The sequence below is a fragment of the Cyprinodon tularosa genome, unplaced genomic scaffold (genome assembly GCF_016077235.1).
Source record: "Cyprinodon tularosa strain WSP-4 unplaced genomic scaffold, ASM1607723v1 ctg575, whole genome shotgun sequence".
NCBI lineage: Eukaryota > Metazoa > Chordata > Actinopteri > Cyprinodontiformes > Cyprinodontidae > Cyprinodon > Cyprinodon tularosa.
Window position 1 is genome coordinate 172,094 of NW_024039313.1, and position 21,272 is coordinate 193,365.

General features: G+C 37.4%; 2 protein-coding genes across 3 annotated transcripts; both read left to right on the forward strand.

Annotated features, from left to right (window-relative positions):
• Positions 1 to 794: 794 nt before the first annotated feature.
• On the forward strand, positions 795 to 4,225 carry LOC119797209 (odorant receptor 131-2-like). Its single transcript, XM_038306175.1, has 3 exons — positions 795 to 867; positions 1,943 to 2,115; positions 3,286 to 4,225. Exons 2-3 carry the CDS (start codon positions 1,966 to 1,968, stop codon positions 4,066 to 4,068), a joined length of 933 nt encoding a protein of 310 aa, XP_038162103.1. The 5' UTR covers positions 795 to 867; positions 1,943 to 1,965; the 3' UTR covers positions 4,069 to 4,225.
• A 12,427-nt stretch (positions 4,226 to 16,652) lies between these two features.
• LOC119797225 (odorant receptor 131-2-like) lies at positions 16,653 to 20,412 on the forward strand. 2 transcript variants are annotated; one of them, XM_038306209.1, is made up of 3 exons: positions 16,653 to 16,679; positions 18,685 to 18,857; positions 18,965 to 20,412. In XM_038306209.1, exons 2-3 carry the CDS (start codon positions 18,702 to 18,704, stop codon positions 19,775 to 19,777), a joined length of 969 nt encoding a protein of 322 aa, XP_038162137.1. In that variant the 5' UTR covers positions 16,653 to 16,679; positions 18,685 to 18,701; the 3' UTR covers positions 19,778 to 20,412. The 2 variants fall into 2 exon arrangements, with proteins under 2 accessions (XP_038162137.1, XP_038162136.1); XM_038306208.1 differs by having other exon boundaries at positions 16,659 to 16,679; positions 18,662 to 18,857.
• The last annotated feature ends 860 nt before the right edge of the window (positions 20,413 to 21,272 follow it).

Genomic DNA, 21,272 nt, shown 5'->3' on the forward strand with positions numbered 1-21,272 from the left:
TTCCACCTGGATCTCCGCTCTCTTTGGCCCTCATTTCCCTCCGTCGTCGGACTAAATTCGCCCCCAATTCATCACCGCCTCGGCCGTATCTAGACCCACAGTGTGTAGCACAGACCACGCTACAATATTGAGCATAATTTAAAAATGTCTGTGTCAAGCTCACAACAACACACTGCTGCAGCAGGATAACCAGGAAGCGAGGTAGGAGGGCAAAATAGGTTTAGCGCCACCGCAGAACGGGAGGAGAATTACACCCAGGAGCAAATGGATAAAAATAGACCGAAGGAAAAAAAAAAAAACATGAATCGATTATCTTGCAGACGTGTCGATGCATTGGATCTTCGGCTGTTGGATCGATGCATCGATACAAAACGATTATTATTTACACCCCTAGTGAGCAGCCAGTACTTCAGAGCAGTAAACTTAGAGCCATCTGTGCTTTCATGCATGGTTTGCCAAAGTTTCCAACAGTAAGCAGTCATTCAATTTTAAGCTAACCTTTTTTTTTTTTTGTAAAGACTTTTAATCTTGCATAAAATAACATTTTGCATACTGTATTCAGAGTTTTACATGAACAAATTCATGTGCTATTCCTAGTACTGAACTACAGTAAGTAAGAAGGTGGCATGCAAATCTATTGATTGGTCAGTAAAATTTTAGAGATGCATAGACGGTAGCTGCTTAAGCGCCGCGGGACCAGATTTGTTTTTCCCCTGCTCACATTCACACAAACATCCATCTCCCCCGCCCCCACCACCACCACACACACCATTACTCACTTTGGACATGTAGAATCAGTTGGACACTGTATAAAAGATTTCCCTTATGTGAGTAACAACATAGATCTTGTTGAGAAGCAACATGCTGGTGAGCACCCTTATAATAGTTATTTACTTAAATGTAATTAAATGCATTTTTTTTTTCAAGTACTTATTAATCTTTAAATCTTTACTAAAAACACAGAAAGTCTATATGCCTAAAGTAACAGTAAATGTGACTGTTGTTTCTCATCTTTGTACATTTTTCTGAACAACCCTTTATATTTTTTAAGTTTTTGATCTGGATGATCTTATTATTTTATTGAAATTCACAATATTAAAAATGATCAACTACTGCAAAATGTGAAGGATTAAATTTCTTTCTGCTCACTTTAATTGAAACACTTTAATTTTACCTTTTATATAACCAAATGTTTTTCTATAATAATTCCCTTTCGCTATTCTTGTATAGTTTATTATTTCAATGTGTAGCTGGCTTCACCTGCCAAAAGACATTTTATTCATTAATGTGCACTTACAGGTAAACTAACACAATACTGTATACTCTAAATACCATAATCACTTATACAAAATAAGTTTTATAGACATAGCTTTAAATTACCATTAAAGAACTTCCAATTTTAATACTAGGAATTGACTGTATATATATCTTGCTCTTCCTAATTTTAAGACTCAGGCTGTTCTGGTCCCATCTATTAGGATCATTGCTCATCAATAAGATATTTTTTATTACGTAAATCGAATACATAAAAATGTTCATGAAATTTAGATATTAAAGTTAAAAAGCATACACAACATAATTATTTTAAATATCTAATTTAAAAAAAAAAAAATAAAATATCTAAATTTAAAATTTCATCCTGTATGATCAAAGAGTTTAAGATACCTTCGAATGCTAATTAAAAGTAATGATTGCAAATAAAAGCACGAGTTGTGACCATTTTTAATGTATTTATTTTTTAATCTGGTTGATTTTATTTTGCCAATGCAGTTTTACGCCAGAGTTTTTTTTTTTTTTTTTTTTTTTTTTTTTTCAAGTAAATCTATGTTCAATTTCCTAGCTATCATATATTTTACTGGATTTCAGTTATCCATTCAGTTTTTGTATATATTGCAGATTTTCTAATTTTTTTTATTGTGTTTTGTGATCTACTTTTTCTTAGCTCACAGCAGCAGGTTATATAAGATGAACTCATCATCTGCCAACCTTACACTGACAGGGCGACGTCCAGATCCCTTTGGTAAAGCTGTGACTAAGATTTTCATTGTCATGCTTCTGGGAATTTCCATCAGCTACATCAATGCTGCTCTCATTCACACCTTCAAGAAACATCAGGTTTGATTTTTGTTTTAAATGATGGAATTGTGCTGCTGCTGTTTTGGTCTCTATGGTAAAATAAATATGTTTATCTCAATGGGAATGTTAAAAAAATTAATAAATAAAATAGATACGTCTAAATCTATTCATAGTACTTTATTAATTTCAAATTTGAATAAAAAGATATTCTAAATTAAAAATGTTTAAATGCTGTTGCTAAAAGATTAACAGAATTTATTTTAGTCACAAAGATTTAAATATTTCAAGACGCCATTTCATGTTTTTTCTACTATTATGGCTTACACATAAAAAAAAAAGTTCTATGTTACAGGAAAAAAGTAACTCATGATACAAAATAAAATAAATATTTAAAGCTATTTTTTATTAAATCAATGATCTTTTTCTTGAATTACTGCATAGGGCCTGTGACACTGATGAGATGTAATGGTAGATTGCTTTCATAGGAGTTATTGGGTCGTCTGCACTGGGTCTGCTGTCTATAATCTTTATCAAATTATCTCATAGAATCTCTACAGGGTTCAAATCAGACCAGTTTTCTGGTTGTTTTATCTAAAAGAGAGACGCTGAGTACCAATCCAGTTCTGTTTCTCAGATAAAATATTATTGAATGGAATTTTAAGTTCAGTCAAGGCCACGGTTATCCTTGTTTGTTCATCTTTCCTTTTAGCTTTCTATTGGTGTGGTTGGATACAGCCGTTAAAGTAATTATCTCATTTAGGTGTGACACAATGATTTTTACAGAACTTCATTTACTTTTAAAATATTCTTATTTATATGTACCTGTAAAGCTTAATTTATTTCTCATCAGACCTGCTCAGGAAACAAAGCTCATTGAAACACCTGTTGTAAACAGAAAAACAGACTTCTTTACTGTTTTTGTGTGTACAACTAATTTATCATCACAAAAAAACACTGTATTGGTTTTTAGGCCATTTATTAAAAGAAAAACTTATTTTGAACAGTGAATAAATTGTGTGCCAAAAATATTGCAATTGAATGGTTCAACCTTAAATTTAAAATCAAGAATAAAATGTGGTAATATTGTTTGGCAAGAAGGTAAAAACTTGTTTCTCAGAGTGTCTTCTTTTCTCTTAGTCACTTGCCAGTAAATACCAGTAATAAACATTAAATAGCAGAAATAAACATCAGTGTGAATCTTTCTTCTAGATTTTCCACACGAATCCTCGGTACATCCTGTTCATCCACATGGTGGTCAACGACATGATCCAGGTGACCCTCTCTATCAGCTTGTTTATCATCAGCTACAGCGTCTACAAAATCAGTGTTTCAGTTTGCTGTATCCTTGTCCTTATTACTCTCTTCACTACTGAAAACACCCCCCTGAACCTGGCCTGCATGGCTTTGGAGTGCTATGTCGCCATCTGCATGCCACTGCGCCATGCCCAGATCTGCACTGTTAAAAGGACATTGATGTTGCTGGGATTAATCTGGGCAACCACCATGCTGTCAGTCCTCCCAGACCTGTTCATCACCTTGGCCATAGAACCACTGGAGTTCTTTAACACCCAAGTATTTTGTATCAGACAAACCAGCTTCCGAAGTGCTGTTCTTCTTAAAAAGAGAGACGTCACATATTCATTATTTCTAGTTTTAGTTTGGTTTACTATCTTTTTCTCCTACTTCAAGATCCTGTTCACAGCAAAAACAGCAAACAAGGATGCAACAAAAGCCAGAAACACAGTCCTCTTGCATGGGTTTCAGGTGGTGCTTTGTATGACTACATATGCAGCTCCTCTCCTCCTAAGTTTGCTGCAACGGTTGTTTGTTCTAAACTATAACGACTCTCTTTTTGCATTTTACATTGTAGTGCAGGTACTGCCACGATCCATTAGTCCAATCATATACGGTGTGCGAGATAACACTTACAGGGGGTACCTAAAAAGATATTTGCTGTGTAAATTCAGAGTCAGAAAACATCCAGATCCTTGATTTTTTTCAGTAAAAAATAATCCCTGATGTCCGTTGCTCAGTAACACAAAGTGTCTGTACTCGTCAAATTAACAAACCCTTAATTTCTAAGCCAATAAATAATTGATTATTTCAATAATCAATTAATCAGGACATATCTAATTAATTTCTTTAGCCACACACAACAGAAGTATTTTGGGAGGAAAATATTTCTTGTTTTAAGGCAATTTTATATAGCTGCTTGATTCCACACTAATTTTAAACAAATGTATAAAAAATGTAAGCAACTTTGGAAATAAAAAAATACCCCTGCGAATAAAATAAAGGGGTCATTTTCTGCTCGTCCTCTATTCTGTCTACTTTCTCTGTTTTTGCTGTTTTTAACTCAGACCATATGTAACACCTACAGTAGGATAAAATAAAAAATAAAGTAACAATATCATATTGATTTAGATGCATAAGTAAGGCTGTTTAGGTGATAAAAAAAAACATATTTTAGAGACAGAAGAACTCAAACAATGGAAAGTAAAAAATCTTGGATGACACATAACGATGAACAACCTTTAAAAATAAAAAATATATAGTTTTTTTTAACAGGCTGCTCAGTAGAGCAGTGGGTGGCACTTAAGGGTGTTCAAAATAATCGTCATGACGATGCATTGCGATTCAAATTTTTGTGATCTACTGCATCGATTCTTGAAGGCAAGAATCGATTATTAAAAAGAAAAAAATGAACAAATAAAATACATTAATGGTTGGCACACATCAGCCAAATCAAGTGGAATACAACTTCCAGTCCAGCAGATGTCGCTGCGGATGTGTTGACGCCTGCTGCTTTGTGTCACAAGCATGTCCGGCCGTGGGATACTGCGACGAGTCATTCTTAAACAAAACATGGAGGACACTATGAAAATTCGCCCCGCGGCTCCATCACATTTCAAGTCAGATGCTTGGATGCATTTTGGCTTTAAAAACAAAGAAGGTACAAATTAAATTGATATGATGCACGTCATTTCCAAAAGGGGAAATATACATTTGAATGTTTTCATTTCATTGGTTTAAAGGACCACTGAGGCCATGTAAACGGCACTGATTATCCTTATTTTGTTTTCATAATTTTGATGAATCCTAAATCTTTTTGTCAGTGTGTCCACGCCAGTAATAGTAATATTTCTGTCCAGTATTTGTTTTCATGGCAATACCTCCAAAAGTTGTTTCAATAAATACAGCAATGTATGAATTCAGTTGCTTTCAGTTATGTATCAATTGAAGACACGATCCAGATCATACACAGCCAGTCAGCCACTGGTAAGGGCTGTATCTTTTTCTTACAGTGTACAGTGAAATGCATCGCAATATTTCAAGTATCATGACGCATCATGATAGAATTGCATCGTGGCATGTGAATTGTAATTGGATTGATTAATGACTTTTTTGCCAATACCCACCCCTAGTAGCACTGCTGACTTGCAGCAACAAGGTTGTGGGTTCGATTCCCAGCCCGGGGTCTTTCTGCATGGAGTTTGCATGTTCTCTCTAAGCATGTGTGGGTTCTCTCCGGGTACTCTGGCTTTCTCCCACAGTCCAAACACATTAGCTTAATTGGCTTCTCTGAATTCTCCTTAGGTGTGAGTGTGTGTATGAATGGTCCTGTATGTCTCTGTGTTGCCCTGTGACGGACTGGTGACCTGTTCCATAATGAAATATCACATATATTTACATCTTATATATATATATATATAAAAGAATATATTGTGATATTTCATTATGGAAAACAATCAAAATGTTCTGTTTATTATGAAATTACAATATTAAATTCTATTCTAGTAAGAATAGAAATACTAATATATATATTTATATATATTAATTTATATAATTATATAATTTCAGAGCACTTTTGAGAGAGAACTAAACCAGTTCTTACAATCATGGATCCATTTGAGCTCCTAGAATAAACAAAACTTTAATTGTTGTGTGATCCTGTATTCCCCATAAGTTGTATGTCTTGACCATCCAGTGGTTAATAATGGACAGAGCATTTTAAATATTTTGACATTTTTATATTTTTCTGTAAAAGTATTATTGTCCTGCTAGTGATTTTTGAATTAGACATGAGATATTCATTTTTGGTTAAATTCTAAATGTAATTAAAGAGATTGTGCATGTTTATGGTTACCTTTTTTAAAACAATGGTTATCAAAATATATTTATTAGTGCTGAAGTTACGTTAAAATGATCTATTCTACTTTTTGTTATGTCTAGTTTAATACTAAAGGATCTGGTTGTAATATTTATTTATGCATCACTGGTCCTCGCCTTCACACCGGAGGGTGGGTTTAAGCAAAGATACAACAATAAATAACCAGACTTGAATCCTATTTAATACTACAAAGAGAACAACCTCCTGAACAGGGATTACATGTTACATGCTTAGATCTAAGGTCTATCCGTTTGATCTAATATAATAATAACTTTTAATCTTTAACAAACATTTGTCTGAATTTTTTGTTTTCTTGTTGTAATATAAACGGTTTTTGAATGTTTTCTTTCTTATTAGATGTCGTCCTTAACTACCAGCACAAATTTCACACATCCTGAAGGCAACCTAACTGGAGCTGGAGTGGAACTGGGCATGTTTCCTTTCATTACTGTTATGAGCAATGTGGTTGTTATCTCACTGGGCATCATCATCTGCTTCATTAATGCTTCAATGGTTCACACATTCCAAAAGCATCAAGTATGGATTTATGATACTGTTTTTCAGTAGCTTACAGTTTGTTTGTTTTCTTTTTTGAATCTCACTAGTGGGGTAAAAAGATAAACTTGGGAGAGTTTGCAACTTTTCCAGCTTTCGTATGTTTTTCTTCCTAATAAGTTCTTAATGTGATTTTCTTTTCTGTGTAAATTAGTTTCCAGTAATTTTTACAACCTTACAGTTTAACTCTGGATTTCTGTACTTTAGATCTTCAGGTTCAGTCCTCGCTACATCCTTTTCATCCACTTGGTGCTGAACGACATGATCCAGTTGACAGCAAGCATTTCCCTCTACATCTTTGCCCATACCTTCTACACCATCTACGTCTCCGTGTGCATCGTCCTCCTTTTGCCCTCTATTCTCACAAACACAAACACTCCATTAAATCTGGCGTGCATGGCAGTAGAGTGTTATATCTCTGTTTGCATTCCTCTCCGCTATGAAAATATATGCACTGTAAAGAAAACCTATATTATGATAGCTCTTATGTGGGCAATAAGCTTGCTCGCTGTCCTGCCTGATGTCTTCACTCTTTTTATCACAGAGGAGCTGCATTTCATGAAAATGAGATTGTTCTGTGACAGGGAATCTGTGTTCAGAAACAGCTACGGTACAACTAAGAGAGATGCATCACATATATTTTTTCTGGTGGTGGTTTGTCTCACTCTGATTTACACATATTTCAAAATTCTGTTTGCAGCAAAAGCTGTAAATTCAGATGCTAGAAAAGCAAGAAATACTATCTTGCTTCATGGTTTTCAAACACTGCTGTGCATTATGGTGTATGTGCAACCTCTTCTAAAGCAGCTTTTGATATACTTGCTTCCCAATCAGAGAAAATCTATACAAAATATTACTTTTGTGTTAATTCAGGTCTTTCCTAGGTTTCTTAGTCCAGTTGTTTATGGATTGCGAGACAAGGAATTCAGAAAGTATTATAAGAAGTATTTTATATCTTTACAAGTAAAGGCAGCGAGGGTACAATTCTAACATATACACTGCAAAAAATATAAATCTCAATAAGTTATATTTTCTTAAAATAAGTGTGTTTTTTCTTGATTTGAGGAGGTAAGTAAGACACTTTGCCAATGGAACAAGACAATTTCCTTTTAAAATAAGAAAAAACTATTTTATCGTCTTATTTCAAGTAAATATTATCTAACTATCTTATTTTAAGAGTGAAAATACTCATTCCATTGGCAAATCATCTTATTTACCTGCTCAAATTAAGGCTAAATATACTTAATTTAAGCCATTTTTTACTTATTTCTGGATTGTTTTTGCAGTGTACCTGAAATCGTCTTAAACATTTTAACACAGGTTTCAATGTGCAATCAATTTGTTATTGTGTTTAAATTGTATAAACATAATGTAATCTGAATGTATTCTGAACACTTGACTCACTGTGTTGTACTGTATAAAGCTAGACAGGTCAGTAAAATAAAAAAATATATGTGAGTTTCTAGGTCCTATGATAAAGAAAGTGATTTATTTAAAACACGAACAAAAAGTCCTGCTTGTTGATAACAGCAAGTTTGAGAGGTGCCCATGTTCTGTTGAGTAATCGAAATTTGTACATACGTATAGCAGAAAGTGTCAACTAGATCTAATAGAACACCACATGCTTTGTGTTTTCAGTGTTTATTTGAGAGTTTAAGATTTGCATACATCTACTTCTTATCTGCTGTATGATATTTTGATTTAAAATTTTACCTGCCCAGCCAGTGTTCTAATGCACCATCTAAATAGAAATATGAAAATAAAGTCTTAAATAGCGCAAGTTTTGCTACACAATCTTTGTTGTAAATAAAACACCCTTTAAATCTATGAGGTTAACATAAATAAAATATAGGCTGTACAAAAACTTGATGTGGGCACAAAAGGACTAAAGAAAGAAAAGACGAAGCATTGCTGCAGGATAAATCATCACATTGGCCAAAATAGTTATAAAAAATTCTTATAGTAGATAAAGTCATAGTGTTTTTATTTTCAAATTTAGAGGTAAAGTCCTACAGAAAAGTTGTGTGTGAATAACTTGGCAATGTTGAACTCTTCAATCATGCCTTATCGATAACATTGATCCCAATGCTAAACCCCTACCGGAAAGAAATGCAAGGTAGAGTGACATACAGTGGGCATAAAAGCACATTGCTATCCTGCTCCGAAGCCAATCATCTTGCAAGATGAATGGCTTTATTTAGCTCCTGGCCCAGGTTCTCTCTCATGCGGGCAAACTTTCACCCACGTCCACCCCATCTCCTCCCTTATTCTCAGTCCCACTCACCGTCTGCCTTATTCCACCACCAGTGTCTAGGTCTCGGGGGAAGACAACTCTAATCCTTTTGTGGGTTACTCATCCAAACGTATATAGACTCACAGCATTGAAGTCTTCTGCCAGGGCCTGAGCACCAAATAACTTATTTTGTTCATGTCTTTTTGCTTTGGTCTCCTTGAATCCCAGTTGGTGTCATGATCTGGCCTGTTTCCTCTCCCCTAATAAGTAATTCCTCTCACCTGACCTCTTCCTTCCCTGCCTCAATTATAATTTATTCCTCTCACCTGTTTCCTCTGGTTTATATTCAGTTCAGCCTGAGCATTCAGGGCCAGATCATTGTTTGTCTTTCTGTCAGTCTTTCTGTTCAGTTTTTATTTGGTTCATGTCCTGGATCCTAGCTGCCAGTGGAAAGAGGGTTTTAGTGTTTGTCTCATCTCCTGATCGTCCACTGTTCCTCCCCTGCGGAGTCCTCTGGGTTTTTGGCTCATTATGGGGGGAGGTTCAGTTTTTAAGCCTGGCTCCAGGGAGGAGACAGTTTAAAGTCTGCTTCAAGTTCCGGTTCCTACGTCCTGTCTCGGCTACCCTCTTCCACTGTGCCTGCCTGTCTGCACCTGATCCTGTCTGCTCCTGTGCGTGACCACCTGGTCATGCTTCTGGTCCCAGTCTGACTTTGAACCTCCTGGAAGCCTGTGCATGTCTGGAAGTCTGGATCCTGCCACCTGTCTCTGTTCCTGCCTGATCTGGATCCCTCACCAGGATCAGCTTCCAGCATCACCCCTGGGACTGCAGCACTGGGGACACTCGTGGTCTGGACTGTTAAACCAGGTAAGTGACCAACCCAGATAATCATATATCAGTTTATCGTGGTCACTTACCTGTGTTTCCTCTCCCTAGAGTGTCTGAGATTGGGCGGTGCCCCGCCCCCCTGCCTGCAGTGTCCGCGAGCCACAGCTCCGCTTTTGTTTTGTTTTTATTTTAATAAACCTTTTGAACTTTCCTACTGACTGTCTCTCCTGAATACTGGGTCCATCTGTCCGCGATTCATGACAGTTGCTCACCCTGAGACTGGTTCTCCTGGAGGTTTCCTCCTGTTTTCCTCTCCACTGTTACTACACCCATGCTCAGTGCGAGGGATTGCAGAGAGTCAATGAGTCATAATTCGCTGGTTTTCCTTGGATAAAAATATGTTGAAGAATATGATAATGTTACCTGTATAAATAAATGAAATATTTTCTAATAGCAACCTTTCTCTGTGTGAGTCTCTGCAGGTTGAAATAGAAAATTCATGTTCCCACCAAACACAACAGAAATACAGAATCAGCATAACGATTTTAATGCAGTTAAAAAAAAAAAAACTAAGGATTTTTTTTTCAGTGTTTTCAAATTGGATCTTGGATTTTTCTTTATAATTTTAAGAACTTCACAGGGAGATGCTAACCGACTTGGTCCACCAGATTCTATGCAAAAACACTTAGACTCTCTTTTCTTTCTGCTTCCTGTAACTCTGCCTTTAAAACAATATCTAGACAACCACAGGCTTTAAGTATGATTTCACTGGGTCAGACTGGGAAAGATTTTCTGCCCTGGCATTTATTTCCATCTACACCAGCCCACTTATCAGAATCAGAAATACTTTAATAATCCCAGAGGGAAATTACTTTTGTTACACACTCCAGTTACAGTTTCATGGTAGATGCCCAACATTATCCATTCTCACTTCAATATGGATAAACTCATCAACATGTAGGAATGTGCATAGAGATGGGAACAGAGTTTTAACCAGCTTTCACGATTACAGGTAGTTGTTATCTCATTAGAAGAGTGTCATAAAACAGCTGCAATTGCAAACAATCTTAAATCCCCTTAATCCTCTCATGTGTTCTCTGCCTGCTATAACACTAAACCAAGAAGAGTAGCTGTCTTTAAAAAATATACATTTCACAGTATTAGACACACGTCTGGACCTAGAGGGTAGATATATGATAATAAAGATATCTATAACCACATTTTTAGCATTACGGCCCCAAACTTTGATGAGCCCATATTCTTTTACTCTTTCTTCACAGCTCTATTGAAATATTTAGATACATACCTTATTATCGGAGGTGATTTCAACTTTGGCCTAAATGAAAAAATAGACAGGCTTATTAGAACAGGATATCAATGCAGTTGGCAGGTAAATAAATATAGATAAGTAGTACATGAGGGATTATTTAATGTATGGCGCTCTCTTCATCCTAACAGCAGAGAATCTCATTTTTCTCTCTGATGTACATCAGTCTTACTCATTAAATTTGTATGTTTAGCTCCCTCAGGATGAGCTTGTAGTGGCATTTGCTTGCATTGTGTCGTTGACTCTTCAGATCTACAAGTATAAAAACTTATCTGAATGATACAGTATACCATACTCCTCTACCATCAGCCAATGTCTGTTAATGGCATAAAAGGTCATCTACTGAAAAGATCTATGAGATCGATTTTTATTTAATCTAAGATCTTTGTTTGAAATATTATTCCATAGCGATCATATATCAAGCAAACTGTCTTGTAAGATCGAAGGGCATGAAATGAAGATTATTTGTCAATGCAAAGATTCAATTAAATTCAGTTTATTTCTATAGCGCCAATTCACAACAGTTCAACCAGATCATACAATCAAATTGATTCAAAGTTTGCTATCTAAGGAAAACCAGTTGACTGCATCGACTCATTGACTCAAAAGCAATCCCTCACACTAAGCATGCTTGTAGCGACAGTGGAGAGGAAAAACTCCCTTTTAACAGGAAGAAACCTCCAGCAGAACCAGCAGAACCAGGCTCAGTGTGAGCGGCCATCTGCCGAGGCCGACTGGGGTTCAAGAAGACAGAAGCAGAGATGCATTTTAAGTGTATTTAATGAATTTTAATAAACAAAATTAATATGAAATAAATGAAATGTAACACTCACAACCAGTCTTTATTCTAAACTTTGAACTAATGGGTTGGTTTTCCTGATGGCTTATTTCTCCAATTGTAGCATGAGGAAACGTGCTGAAAGACATTTTGTCAACCTTCTTTTTAGGAATATAGAGTACATTGTGTGGGAGATCAGTTGATTTTGTTTATTTGTAAAATAAAGCTAACTTGCATATTTCTAGAGTTCTACAGGATGCGGGTATCTGATAGTGCTCATAAAGATGAGACGCTATAAGAGCCCAAAAAGAAATTAGAAAAAGAATGTAAGCGCTCTCCATCCGTGTTTTTAACAATTTTTAATTTAATGTGCCATTGAGAAATAGAATCAGGAAATGTTCTCCATCAAATTTCAACTATTGTCTCTCAATTTAATTTACATTAGGTTAAACATAAATAATCTGCCTAAGATTTTTTACTGATAGAGAGGGCTTTCGGGAAAAAACGGAAATAAAAAATAATAAAACTTTGTCTTGATTTATAGCAATACATTGATTGCTTGTTTGTTCAGTATCTTTCTAGGACACAATAGTCTCTAAGGTGGTAATACTGTCCAGGTACAGAAAAGCATGTTCTAAATAACATTTTCTGAGACAGGTATAAAGGTGTAAAGCCAGCTGGCCTCAGCAGATGGCTGCTCACACTGAGCCTGGTTCTACTGGAGGTTTCTTGCTGTTTTCCTCTCCACATGCGCTGCATGCATGCTTGGTGTGAGGGATGGCAGATAGTCAGTGAGTCTATGCAATCAGATGGTTTTTTCTTAGGCAGAAAACTTTGAACCAATATGACTGTATTAGCTGGTTGAATTGTGTCCATAAATTGGCTTGAGATATGTTGGGATTTGGCGCTATATTAGGGGGACCAAACGTCCGTATTTCCCAGGACATGTTCGTATTTCACGTCCTGTCCTGGGCGTCCCGGGTTTTTTTTAGAAAGTGAGGAAATGTCCTGTTTTTTTTAAATTACCTTCATTGGACCATTAAATTTACAGACGCTAGGGCACTGCGCACGACGCTGCGTGTGACATCACCCCTGAGCCGCGCCAGTGCGGGGGCCCCGTTCTTAATCAGAATATAGATAGCGTGGCTGTCAGTACGCCAACAACATGCAAAGGCACAAATGTATGTTTACCAACGATTTACAAAAGAGTTTCCCCGCTTTCAGACCGGATCGAGACAAATGGGAGGCCTTGTGCACAGTGTGCAAAGCAGGCACATATGTCTCGGTGTCCAATGGAGGTGCAAGGGATCTGAAAAGCCACCTGGACTCCGAAAGTCAAGCTATTCTATTGATATGTTTGTTCGTTTTTGGTACATTTTGAGTTATTTTTGCTACAAAAGAGGTGTTTTTTGTTAATTAGCTCATTTGTTTATTTTTTCCAATAACCTACAGAACAGACATTATTTCGTTCATTGCTGAGGCTGAGTATCATCATATTGGGAGTTTATTGTTAACTTTTATTGTTAAGTGAGGGATGTTTAGATGAGACATTATTTCTTTCATTGTGCTATTCATTCATTACAGGAATTGTTAAGCTGTCATGATCTCAGCGCTGATGGTTTGGTTTTTTTCCTTTGCTCCTTGCTTTCCTGTCTAATTGGTTCTGCGGCTGATTATTGCCGATCATTTCCACCTGGTTCCTCTACTATTTTATTGTGTGTTTGCCTCCCATCAGCGCCGGGTTATTCTTGTGTTTTTGAGATACGTTCCCTAGCAATCTGTAGTCTGCCTGTTTCCCTGATAGTGACCAGTTTCTGCCCTGAAGATTTCGAGTTTTTTGCCTTGCCCCTGTCTGCTCTGTTTGTCCTGTCTCATCCTGGATTCTACCGGCTTCTGAACCTGGAACTGTCGTCTGACTTCGGCCTTGGATTTCCCCTCTGGACTCTGTTGCTGCTCGGCGTCTGCTGCGCGCTCTCTAGGAACTCTCGGGGCGTCTCCCGCCGCAACTGCGGTCAAACCTCAGCAAACGGACTGAACTTTGAATCAGGTCAGTGACTTTGCTCCAAATCGTGTTAAGCTCCATATCCAGTCACTGATCTGTATTCTCCCATTTCTGCAGAGAGCCGCCCCGCAGCAGACGAGCAGCCCCGCGCACCTGTTTTTGTTAAATAAACGCTTTGAACTTTCCCACTGCCTGTCTCGCCTCGAATTCTGGGTCCTACATTCTGAGATCATTACAGAATAACCCGGCCAAAAACATGGACCCATCGGCAGACGGGCAGTGGCGAAACGACGTGGATCAGAGCATTTCCCGTCTAGAATCAGGCATGCGGGAGATCCTCGATTACCTGCGTAATCAGGCTCCCCCAGCTGCTCCGCCTGTGACAGCTGCCGCGCCCTCGTCTTCTACTGATAGTCCACCTTTTCTTGAACCACGTCTGTCCCCTCCTGAAGTGTTTAAAGGGGATCCTGACCAATGCAGAGCTTTCCTGACTCAGTGCGAGATTCATTTTGAGTTACAGCCCTCTGCGTAATATCTCTTTTAGCGGGAAAGGCCAAATTATGGGGAACGTCAGAGTGGCTGAATAATCCTGAACTCTGCAGCTCGTATGATGATTTTTCTTCGGAACTAATCCGTGTTTTTTGTCCAGTTCTTCCAAGTAGGGAAGCCTCCCGGGGACTATTGACTCTCAGACAGGGAGATCGGTCAGTGATGGAGTACATCACTGACTTCCATCTGCTGTCTGCTGATTGTTCCTGGAATGAGGATGCCCTCATGGATGTTTTTTTCTTTGGCCTGCGGGAAAGCATCAAGGATGAGCTTTCGACCCGCGACTACCCCCGGACTCTGAAGCAGCTGGAGGACCTTGCCAACCGGATCGACCTTCGCCTCACTGAGCGTCGCAGGGAGAGGAGAGCACTGACGACGGCCTCCTCTCAACCTGTTGTTCACTCCGCACCCTATGCTCCTGCTTCAGCCCCTGGTCCGGCTCGGATGCCAGAGCCCGAACCGATGCAGCTGGGACGCACATGCCTCTCCAAGGAGGAGAGGGCATGTCGAATCAGCTGCCACCTCTGTCTGTACTGTGGCAGTGATGGACACTTCCTCAGTTCCTGTCCTTCTAGGGGTAAAACTAGGCTGGGACGCACCAGACTCGCTGCCTCCCCAGCTCTCCTGCTACCTAAGACTCGTTTGGTTTCTTTCAGAACCCCAGATCCTCCAGTAGCCTCGGCCCCAGCACCCCCGGAGCCTGGTCCGGGTTATTTTTCTCCCCCTTCTTCTGAGTCTGGTTTGGTGGATTTTTATTATGGGGATAGAGAAGATCTTTATCCTTTCCGTTCACCTCCACCCACCAGATCCAGAGAGGGGGGCCCTGCCTTCACTGTCAGGCGCCTCCTCAGGTCTAGGAGGATAGGCAGTGGGCTTCAGTATTTGGTTGACTGGGAGGGTTATGGACCTAGGGAAAGGTCCTGGATTCCGGCCCGGTTGATCCGGGATCAGGACCCCCACTACGGGGATCATCCTGATCAGCCTGTTGGGGCGTCTGGAATCCGCCCTTGAAGGGGGGGTTCTGTCATGATCTCAGCGCTGATGGTTTGGTTTTTTTCCTTTGCTCCTTGCTTTCCTGTCTAATTGGTTCTGCGGCTGATTATTGCCGATCATTTCCACCTGGTTCCTCTACTATTTAAGTTGTGTGTTTGCCTCCCATCAGCGCCGGGTTATTCTTGTGTTTTTGAGATACGTTCCCTAGCAATCTGTAGTCTGCCTGTTTCCCTGATAGTGACCAGTTTCTGCCCTGAAGATTTCGAGTTTTTTGCCTTGCCCCTGTCTGCTCTGTTTGTCCTGTCTGATCCTGGATTCTACCGGCTTCTGAACCTGGAACTGTCGTCTGACTTCGGCCTTGGATTTCCCCTCTGGACTCTGTTGCTGCTCGGCGTCTGCTGCGCGCTCTCTAGGAACTCTCGGGGCGTCTCCCGCCGCAACTGCGGTCAAACCTCAGCAAACGGACTGAACTTTGAATCAGGTCAGTGACTTTGCTCCAAGTCGTGTTAAGCTCCATATCCAGTCACTGATCTGTATTCTCCCATTTCTGCAGAGAGCCGCCCCGCAGCAGACGAGCAGCCCCGCGCACCTGTTTTTGTTAAATAAACGCTTTGAACTTTCCCACTGCCTGTCTCGCCTCGAATTCTGGGTCCTACATTCTGAGATCATTACATAAGCATTTTTAATAAATACATTTTGAATAAAATTATCATTTGTTATAGGAGTTATTGCTGTTGACTTTTACTGAAAATCATTTTTAATAAATCAACTGTTAATATCATGTTATTGTAGGATTACCTAGGCCTATGCATGGGAACAGAGACCCCCCCGTAACCCCCCCAAGGTGTCCTGGTTTTTCAAGATGAAAATATGGTCACCCTACGCTATATAAATACAAATAAATTGAAATGAAAGTGTGTGCTGGTCAAAAATAACATTATGCATATATTAAAAAAAATAGTATTTAATATTTAGCATGATTCAATAACAAAGTTAGTTTAAAAAGTTTACCTATTTCTGATTTGATTACATCAGACAACTAATTGATACCCAGGAGAAAAACATACTTCAATCAGATTTCTGCAGAACTTAACCTTCATATAAAATCAGAAACCTTCCCTCATAGCTTTTGACTGGACAAATAGATCCAACAGTGATACATCTGAGGTAGGAAATCTTTTGTACTTTTTATCCGTAGTATGACGTTTCAGCTTTCCCATTTTCTATAATTAGCTTTATTAATGAAAAATGATGAACATAGTAATATAAATATAGGTAGCAATTAGCTAAGAGTTCTTTCTTTCAAACTCAAACTTTGATTATCTCAAGGAATTCACAAATTCAGCTCCATTTTATATACTGATTATTTATGTGGTGTATTAAAATGCTTTAGGTTCTAACTTTTACCTCTTTATTGTCTTGACTAAAACACAAAAGGATGCCAAGTGTTTAAGGTCATTTGTCTTAATTTTACTGAAAGCTGGGTTTTCATAAAAAAAACTGCTTACAAATTATTTCCTAGGGTAGACTGGCTTCACAGGCTGTTCATCTACAGACATGGATAGTTAAATGAAAACATTGATTTTAAAAAACTTACAAAGGTACCGTAAATAAATTAGGGGCACTGATAGCTGTCACTCTATGACAGGAGGGCAGACATGTCACCACAACGGAGTATTAAGTTCCCCAAATATATCTCAATTAACAAAATGTGGTTGTTGTAAATACAGCTTGTGAAACCTTAGACAAGTCCAATGTCTGATTTATTCAATAATAATATCAGTCAGCCTGCATTTTTCTATGTTCTCCCCAATACACATTTCAAATCTTTCTATGCTTGTTTGACAGAGACAGATAAAAAGAATATGAGTAGCGAAAGAGTTGGCTTGTGTAAAAACATAGACAGAGGGAGGTTTATGCTAGACAAGATTAAATAACATAAATAATATTTTAAAGGCTAAGTTGTGCAGCAGATGATATTAAAAAGCAACAGAGAAAGGAAAACTTCTGTGAAGTTAATAAAAAAAAACATTCAGGTAAAATCCTTTCCTGACTCTACTATCTTAAAATATGTCCATTACTGTTCTCAAATCCTTTGTACATTTTCTGTTGTTCAGCAAGTATCACCAGCCTTTTTTATGTATATATTTGTATATTTTACTCCCAAAAAACATCTATAAAATAATTTATACATAAATTCAGTAGGATATTTTCTTGAGCAGAAGAAAAATATTCTTTCAGATTAAACTTGGCAGGTACAATTTTTATGTTTCTGTTCCAAAAAAGTTATTATTTTTGTTTATTCATTTTGGTATTATTATGATAACATGATCTAGTTTAGTTCATTCTTAGTTGTGGAATAGCAGAAATCAAATAGTCAAAATTTGTTTGAATTAAAACAGTTCTTCTCTCTTACCTTCATTAAAAGTAATAAAGATTGGTTTTGATCTTGTCAGGTAATTGTAAACTTGAGTTTGAGCTTATTTTAGGTAGTCTATGTACATTAAAAGTAGTAAAAACCCCTTTATGCAAGCCGACAATGGAAAGCTTACTTCACTGTCCTTTTGATCCATCATAAACAGCAAATTTGGAGAAAGAAACTCCTGAGAAAGAATTTAGTGCTAGTGAAAAAGCTTGCTTTAAAGATGACCATTTCATAAATATTCATAAATTCCAGCTCATCAATATGGGCTGAGCCCTTTAAGGCTTATACTGTAGATGTCTGCTGGATATCCAACACCTTAGGCCAAAATAAATAAATAAAAAAAAACATACATTTTACCTCTGAGACAATAACAAATCAAATGTTACACTGACATTTTTATACAACTACCATATGCTTCTCAACATGGTTACTCATTTGCAACAGGAAGGTAATTGACAGAGTGAAGCATGGGGTTCACATCTGCTCTAGGGAATATTTATCAAGATAATCTGATTCAGAGCTCAATCTGTTTTTAAAGTCTTACAACACAGGTCAAATACACAAAATACTGAAAATGTTTAAAAATACAATAGAAAACATACAGCATGTTTTGTGTAACACACGAGACAGACACCAAATCTTTTATTTAAACACTAAATGTTTCAGTATGCAATACAAATTTAACCCTATTAAAATTAAATTAATTGATTTTGTTTTTTAACAGAATTTTCTGTTTTAATAATCAAGAATATTTGAGCTCCCAGATGAATTCCTCATCTTTGAACTTCAACATGTCCAGGACCCTGACTTACAGAGATTCTCCAGGCACTGCTGTGGCAAAGAATGTGCTCATTATGGCTCTGGGCATTTCCATCAACTATATCAATGGAACACTGATTCACACCTTCAGAAAACACCAAGTCAGTTTTTGTCATCCTTCACTATGAGTTATTCCTGTCAAAGTGTTTGAATAAAACCCAGCATTATGAATGAAAAGAACTAAAAATAAACTTTCCTTCTCTTCCAGATATTTTACATGAATCCTCGTTACATCCTTTTCATCCATCTGGTGGTAAATGATATGATCCAGTTGACTGCATCAATCAGCCTATTTGTCATTAGTTACGTCTTCTACAAAATCAACGCCTCCTTCTGTTGCTTTATCGTAACCTTTGCTGTTTTCACCACTGTCAATACTCCTTTAAATTTAGCCCTGATGGCGGTGGAGTGCTACATTGCTGTTTGTTTCCCGTTGCGACATGCTGAACTCTGCACCATAAAACGAACATATTTTCTCATAGGTTGTATTTGGGTTTTGAGTGCAGCATCGATTTTACCAGACATATTTATTATCCTTGCAACAGAGCCTCTATGGTTATTTCACGCCACAATATTTTGCCAAAGAGACAACCTGTTCCGACGGCCAATAAATATACAAAAAAGGGATGTTTCTCATATAATTTTTTTAACTGGAGTTTGGTTCACCCTTTTCTTTACCTACTTCAGGATATTTTTTGTTGCTCAAGCTGCTAACTCAGCTAAAGGAAAAGCAAAAAGTGCCAGAAATACCATCCTGCTTCATGGAGTTCAGCTGCTTTTGTGTATGCTAACATATGTAGCTCCTTTGGCACAAAAGATTTTTTTGTTCCTGGCTCCTGCATATTCTGTCCAGATCCTTTTTGTTTTGTACATATTGATCCAGATTCTGCCCAGGTTGGTCAGTCCTATTGTGTATGGGCTACGAGACTGCACATTCAAACAGTACTTGGGGAAGTATTTTCTGTGTACTGTTAGAGCAGCCAATAAACTGCATCCATCAGCGAAGCTTTCAGTATCCTGAATTGGATCATTTTAAAGCATTTGGTTTCCTGTCCTGTACTTAGATAAAGCAATCATACAAATGATTTTGAAATCATTCAAATATGGGAAAAAAATAGATCCGTGTAATTTCACAATTAAACATTTTGTGAATCATACCATAAATCGAAGTATTTTCAAATCTAAAAACTATATTGCTAAATATATCTTAACTGTCTTTTTTTTACGGCCTTGAGGCAGGACCTATGAGAAATATTATTCTCATCCAAATTGTGCAAATTTTGCTCCTAGCATCTGTTGCTTGCTCTTTTTCCAACAGTAAGAACGCTGTCATGGGGAGGAAAGGAACACTATGCTGAACCTGAGCAGCCTTTTACCTTCCTGATGTCATTAGGTGATAGAACACATTGCTGGATGATGCTTTTCAAATTAAAGTAATACAAATGTAGATTACAGGTGGAGCTCTCCGTTATAAAACCCAAAACATATCAAGGTGTGTTGTGTCTGCACAGATAATGAAACCATGTATTATCTGTTATTCTCCTTGAGGTGAAACAGAGCATATACACTGTAAAAACTAGAAATCTAGAAATTAGTAAAAATGTCTTAAATTAAGTTTATTTAACCTTATTTTGAGTAAGTAAATGAGACAGTTTGCCAATGGAATTAGTATTTTTACTCTTAAAATAAGATAGTTGGATAATATGTACTTGAAATAAGGCAATGCAATTGTGTTTTCTTATTTCAAATGTAAATTATCTTGTCCTATTGGCAAAATGTCTCTTTTACTTCTTCAATCCAAGAACAAATGCACTTATTTTAAGAAAAAATGACTTATCTAGATTTTGATTTTTTTCCAGTGTAGGCTGTGTTACACATCGAGCTCCTACTGTATGTGGAAGATGGCAACATCCCCCCTATGTTTATACTAAATGAACTATCGAGATGAAGCTTCCTCTTTCTACCTCCCTTACTGACAGCACTTATCATGCAAACTGCTGATGTCCACTTTGGACACAATTTAAGTGTCCGATTTGCATTATTTGGATGGACAAATTTTTTGTTGTTACTTTTCATTTTGTTGTCACTCATCCTAAGCTTGAAATGGAACAAAAAACTATGCCAATCACATCCCCCTTGGAACCACTTTGAATGATTATCTATATTCACTATATTGCACTGTGTATGGCTCTGAGTTATGAATGGCTTTGTTTTGGGTTCATTTACTTATTTTTCAATTAGCAGGTAAGGTTGTACCCAGGACAATGACATTTTAAATATGTATTCAATGTTTTTATTTGAATAGTAATTATTTACTGTAATAGTTCAAAAACCCCTTTTTCCCCTGAGGCTTGTGATTTAAAAATGACAATTGACTGCTGTAACATAGGATGTTTTAAACTATGATGTAAATCAAAGGAATATGGGAGTGATCAGTTATGTCTAGGTTTGATTTAAGATTTGAAACACTGCATTAACATTTAAATGGCACATTTTCAATCCTTTCTTCTATGAAT